General features: G+C 39.7%; 2 protein-coding genes across 2 annotated transcripts in view; one reads left to right on the forward strand and one right to left on the reverse strand.

Moving 5' to 3' along the window:
* LOC101855922 (solute carrier family 22 member 16) overlaps positions 1-6,381 on the forward strand; it is a gene marked incomplete at its 3' end in the record, with an annotated part of 25,200 nt that overhangs the window by 9,161 nt on the left and 9,658 nt on the right.
* LOC101855696 (GTPase IMAP family member 7) overlaps positions 2,565-6,381 on the reverse strand; it is an 8,009-nt gene continuing 4,192 nt past the window's right edge. The window contains exon 3 of the mRNA XM_005112676.3: positions 2,565-3,835. Coding sequence (XP_005112733.1) covers positions 2,747-3,835 — 1,089 coding nt within the window. The 3' untranslated portion in view covers positions 2,565-2,746. The remainder of the gene's footprint in view (positions 3,836-6,381) is intronic.

Raw genomic sequence — 6,381 nt, forward strand, 5'->3', positions numbered from 1 at the left:
AGTACATTATACATAGTGATCAAAACTAGGTCAATACAAGTTGAGCAAAACAAAATAATGTAGATTAGAAAAATCCACTTCACAAAATAGAAATGCACGCACTATAAGTTTAGAAAAACAAAAAACAACAACAGTAAGTGTTTCATAGTAAAGAAACCTATGGGATGTGAGGCAGCGTGGTGGAATCAGGCTCTCCTCAATTTTTGGACATGTAGAGTTATTAGTATCATCTTAAAGCTTGTTCACTTGTCTTTATTTGGATTAAAACATACCCATTTATCTTGAATACAAGTCGAGATATTTGTGAATGAAGGAGGTGGGAGTCACCTGTTTTCAGAGGTAAAATTAATGAGAAAAATGCTGCCAAACATTAGTTATTTCCTTAGCTTAAGAGTCCTTGGTAACTGAATTTTTTATTTTTTGTGCATTTAATCAACGTTTTTCTGAAAAATCCACACAGACATGAGTTTTTTAACGGGCATAAAAGGTGTTGAGCCAAAAAAACGAAATTTTCTAAAAATTCACAAACCTGCGGAAAAATGCAAGTTTCTTCACTTTAATTATTTTGACGAGAGCCTGATTCCACCACGCTGCCTCACTATTGTGTCCAGTCGTGACACGGTGGAATCAGGCGTTCGTCAACTTTTGGGCATATGACGTGTTTTTGGTAAGACCTTAACCCTATCCGTACACCCTGGGGTTAATTTGTACCCCCGGGGTTGTATTCTTCACATTTTAGAATACTTTTAGTACAAAGATCTCTTTGAAACTCAGTATTTCTCCAAAAAATCATTTTGACAGACTGCTATGCAAAGCGTACAGATCGGATTAACGAGTGAATTTCCTCTTTGGAAAGTGGTGGAACAGAGCTCCCCACGTCGTATGGATACGATAGTTAAACACGACGTACGGATAGGGTCAAAGACTGTTAATTTGCCTTCCTTTAAGTGAAAAAATATCCATCTATGTTTAATAGAAGTCTAAATATTTTCGATTGAAGGAGGTCAGGGTCATCTGGTTTCAGAAGTAAAGTTAGCGAGAAAACGGCAGCCAAAGTTGGGTAATTTCCATAGCCTGGGAGTCCTTGGAAACTGAAAATTTAAAATTTTGTGCCTTTCATCAATGTTTTTATTTTAAAATCCATACGTAAATGTGTTTTTAAGTGGACATAAAAGATAGTGAGTCCAAAAAAAAAAAGAATTTTTTTTTTTAAAATTGCCCATCTGCCAAAAAAGGCCGATTTCTTTGATTTCCTTATTTTGATGCTGTCTTAAAAAAGAAAAGACTTAATCAAGCTCATAAATTAGTTATTTTTTTCCTGCATAAAGAAAAGGTATATTATTTTTGTTTTTAAATAGAGGTGACCAATTTAATTTAGGCGTTCAAAATATTTTTAGACAGTAGTAGAAGTACATCTGTTATGTCAATGTCCACCACGGCATTTGGGATGGGGGGGGGGTGAAAGAGGGGGGGGGGGGTAGGAGTCTTCTGATGCTTCGTATTTTCCGCGCGTTCCTTGGTTTTATAACAACTGGAGGGAGGGGGGTGGATTATTGTCAGATTTCAAACTCGATGTAGACAAACTTCCTTGACAGTCATGCCAGGCTAGACGGATCGTTCATCTACAAGGCTGCCTCTGGATTGTTTATGACGAGTATGTATTAAATCCTGCTGAATTTAGAAACACGTTGAGTACTATTTATCATTAGTACAAAAAAAAAGTACACTAAGTAATTGGAGCTGCTAGAATATGATAATGGGCGATAACTTTAACAAAACAGTTCTTGCTATTCTGCGAAACAAAGCTGTCTCCCCTAAGTTGAAGTGATTGACTTTGATGTTTTGTTTTAGTAGAGGTTTTACGGCGCTCGCAACTGCATAAGGTCACATGAGCGCCAATGGCATTGCTGTTTGTCAGCGATTTGTTGCATAGATTTGATTGACATCGAACTGCTGGCGACAAGGGGCATGAACCTGTTTCCACAAAACCACGATTGTGAAGTCTTTTAGGCAGTGCCCATTGAAGGATCGGTTCCGTTCAGTTCGGTTCCTAGCGGCTTCAGTGCACACTATACTGTATTGCAGAACCCTGCCTCAAACCGACCGCCCGACTCGCGGCCTTGAAAACAAACGCATAATTTGTTCTTGAAGTTCGTCGTCGGTTTCGTCCGACTTGTGGCTTGTGCTGGTAGTTTATCTCCCTCCATGGAAGACCATCCGGCCAGCCCCGACGACCAATCCGAACCGAAAGGAATCGAATCGATCTTGCCAATGGGCCGTGGGTAATACCGGTGTTGCCAGTAGAGCTTTTCCCATCTCCCGTTTTCCCTTATACGGGGTGCCCACTACGGATGAGATCGCCCGATCGGCCCGATCGCACGACTCGATCGCCTCAAAAACAAACGTGTTTGTTTTCAGTTTCAGGAGATCGAGTCGGGCGATCGGCCCGATCCAGCTGTAGTGGGCACCCCGTATTTCAAGAACAGAACCAACTCTCTAGCTTCCACTTCTGTAGAGTTCCCGGACGTCAATGCAGCCAGCGTCATTTGGGATTTTGTATATTCTGGGCAATAGTTGTCATAAATCTGTTAATTTGTTTGTTTGTGCTGTTCCTTTTTTGTTGTTTTTTGTTGTTGTTTGTATTAGCTTTCGAAATGACTCACAAAACACTTGCTCCTATCTCAAGACCTTTCGATTCCACCAAGGCTGTGCTTTGTACAGGGATTGGTGGTCTCTGATTTTCCACCTATTCAGAATCGGACAGTTCTAAAATAGTGGGACCCACTGAGAGGTCTTCATTGCCGCTCGTAATTGCCGTAAACAGAGGCGCAACTTGCATGATAATCTTGGCGATGTCAGCTATTGCACTGAAAACCATTTGCGGCGTAATGCTACTTTTGCTTTGGGTGGTAGCTTCCTGTAGCTGCCTCTCATTTTCCCGAATTTGAATTCTCAAATCGTCGAGCTCATCCTGGAGCTTGTTCGCCTTGTTGGCGGCTCTCATTCTTTCTCTTCTCAGAAGTAAACTTTGTCCCATGCTCTCAAGACAGTCTTTGAGTGAGTCCAGAACCCCCGTACCCTTATCGTGGATTTTGATCTCGCTCTTCAAAGCTGTGATGTCATTCTGAAGAGATTCAAAGGCGCTTTCTAAGTGGTCAATGTCACTGGTATTTTCAGCCAATAGAAGCAGGCGATTCAATCCGTCTTGGAGCAGACTGATCTTTTTCTGAATCTCTGCCCTCAGCGCGACTGCGTTTTCCCGCGTTATGAAGCGTTCTTGTTCATCCCTGACTGCATGGAACATATCTTTTGAGTAGCGCACTCCGCGTTGCTTGAGTCTTTCCACTGTTTGTAGAAGCAGCTCCACTTGGCCAGGTTCCTCGTCCATGTTGCGGAAAAGAAGGCATCTGTTGTCGCACTCGTCCATCAAACTCCGCACATGCCCGCTCTGCTTGCGACACCAGGTCTCAAAGGTCTCGGGTTGCCGTCCGCGTTTCTTGTTATTTGCGTCTAACTGATCTCCGTGGGTAAAGATAACTATTCCGAAATCTCTGATGAAGTTGGCGCCGAACACCGACTTCAGTGATTCCACAGCTTCATGCTCCTCCTCTGTGAAGCGAATCCCGTATCTGCAGACGATGATCAGAGCGTCGAAGCCGTTGGGGCAGAGGGCAATGCCCCCCGACATATCGGTGATCATTTTCTGAGCGGCCTCTCCTCGGCTCAGTCTCGTCTCGCACACCCCAGGACCGTCGACCACCTGCACCAACCGCGACAGGACGCGACTCCAGCCGGACTGGGTGAAGAACGTCACCGAATCGGAGTTGTCCGACGTCTATATGCGGAGAAAAAGAAGATAGGTGTTGTAGATAGCGGTGGATAGTATTGGAGAGAAAGAAGATAGGTATTGTAGATAGCGGTGGATAGTATTGGAGAGAAAGAAGATAGAGTTGTAGACAAATATTGATATTGATGGAGAGAAAGAGGATAATGCTATTTATAACGATAGATAGTGTTGAAAAGAAAGAAGATAGAGTTGTAGATCAATATTGATATTGTTGGACAGAAAGAAGATACGTGTTATAGATAACAGTGGATAGTGTTGGATAGAAAGAAGATGCGTGTTGTAGATAACAGTGGATAGTGTTGGATAGAAAGAAGATGCGTGTTGTAGATAACAGTGGATAGTGTTTGATAGAAAGAAGATACGTGTTGTAGTTAACAGTGGATAGTGTTGGATAGAAAGAAGATGCGTGTTGTAGATAACAGTGGATAGTGTTGGATAGAACGAATATAAGTGTTGTAATAATAAAAATAATAATAATAATAAATAGCATTATTACTCCGCATTTCCATTTTCTTTTTTTTAAAAAGGCTCAATGTGCATTACAACCAAAAAGACATCACATCTTTAAAATTAATCGACATGCGTGTACGTAAAACAAAGTATATATAGAAATGTATATGTGTAAAATGACAAAAACAGTCTCATAGTGAGGTTGGAAATTTGTTCACTAAAAATAATTATATATATATATACAATGCAAGAAAAATTCATGAACGGTCAGAATAAAGTTGAAACGTGAATAACTAGAAACTTTCATCAAAACATTCGTTTTATAGAGATAGAAAAATATTTCCGTTCTCTCTCTCTCTCTCTCTCTCTCTCTCTCTCTCTCTCTCTCTCTCTCACACACACACACACACACACACACACACACACACACACACACACACACACACACGCACGCGCACACACACACACACACACACACACATACACACACACACATACTCTCTCTCTCTCTCTCTCTCTCTCTCTCTCTCTCTCTTGTAGATAACAGTGGATAGTGTTGGAGAGAAAGAAGATACGTGTTGTAGATAACAGTGGATAGTGTTGGAGAGAAAGAAGATAGAGTTGTAGATAAAGATAAATATTGTTTGAGAGAAAGGAGATATGTTATAGATTGTGGTAGATTCTGTTGGAGAGAAAGAAGATATGAATTGTAGATAAAGATATATATTGTTCGAGAGAAAGGAGATACATGTTATAGATGGCGATAGATGGTGTTGAAAAGAAAGAAGATAGAGTTGTAGATCAATATTGATATTGTTGGAGAGAAAGAAGAAACAGTTGTAGATAACGATAGGTTCTGTTAGAGAGATAGACGACACATAGAGCAGATAAAGATAGATATTGTTTGAGAGAAAGAAGATGCGAGTTATAGATAAGGGTAGATTTGTTGGACAGAAAGAAGATATGTGTTTGTTTTGTGTTAGTAGAGGCTTTTCGGTGCTCGCAACTGCGTACGGTCATATGAGCGCCAGAAGATTAGAGGTGTTACAAGCGAGTACCGTAACAAACATAAAAAAGAAGGAGGGTAGATAAGGATGATAGGTGTTTGATAGGAAAGAAGGAGCAGACCACATCAGAGCACCCGCCAACCACCCGCAGAAGATATGTGTTGTAGATAATGATAAATATTTTTGGAGAGAAAGAAGATATGTGTTGTAGATGATGATAAATATTGTTGGAGAGAAAGAAGATATGAGTTGTAGATAATGATAAATATTGTTGGAGAGAAAGAAGATATGAGTTGTAGATAAAGATAAATATTGTAGTTTAGTTTGATAAGAGTTTAACGGCCCTCGCAACTGCATAAATTAATATGAGCACGCAAGACACAGGTTTGTTGCATTCACAACTGTACTGAGTCCAGCTTGAATTCGGTTAAGGAGAGGGGTGGGGTGTGTGGTTTATAGACCTATATAGGTAACTATGACCTACCAGATAAAGCCTTATAGCAAGGTTTTAGTATAACGGGAGAACATCTCTAAAATGTAATTGTAATTTTTTTTGGTTTAAATCTGCGGTTACCATGGTAACGCAGCCATATTAAAAATAACAACTATCATAAAAGTAAAAAGTATTTTTTTTTACTAAACAAATTTGGTACATTGATAGATATGCTCAATACAAAATTGTATGCAGTTGGGCTCTTGGATATCTTGAATAGGAAAAAAGTTAGAGAAGAATAACTTCATGCCTTTGAATTCGATTACATAATTATCCATGCAACTCACTTATAAAGGCTTCGATTTGCTTTTCCCCTTCTACAAAGTTAGGTTACTGTGTTAAAAACAAAATTTTATTGGAATCAAATAGAAAATAAGAAAGTAGATGAGAAAAAAAGCTATCAAAAATTGAAGTTTTGAGAAAAACGACATAATTTTGATAAAAGTTCAAGGACAGAAAATCTGAAAGATGCTGATTGTAACACAAAGAGGAAGCATTTTTAAGATTTACAAGTCGTGGAAATATTGTAATACGTAAAAAGTCCAGACACCGTACCATAAAATCGTTCATTTTAACCCCCCCCC

The sequence above is a fragment of the Aplysia californica genome, unplaced genomic scaffold (genome assembly GCF_000002075.1).
Source record: "Aplysia californica isolate F4 #8 unplaced genomic scaffold, AplCal3.0 scaffold01360, whole genome shotgun sequence".
NCBI classification, from domain to species: Eukaryota; Metazoa; Mollusca; class Gastropoda; order Aplysiida; family Aplysiidae; genus Aplysia; species Aplysia californica.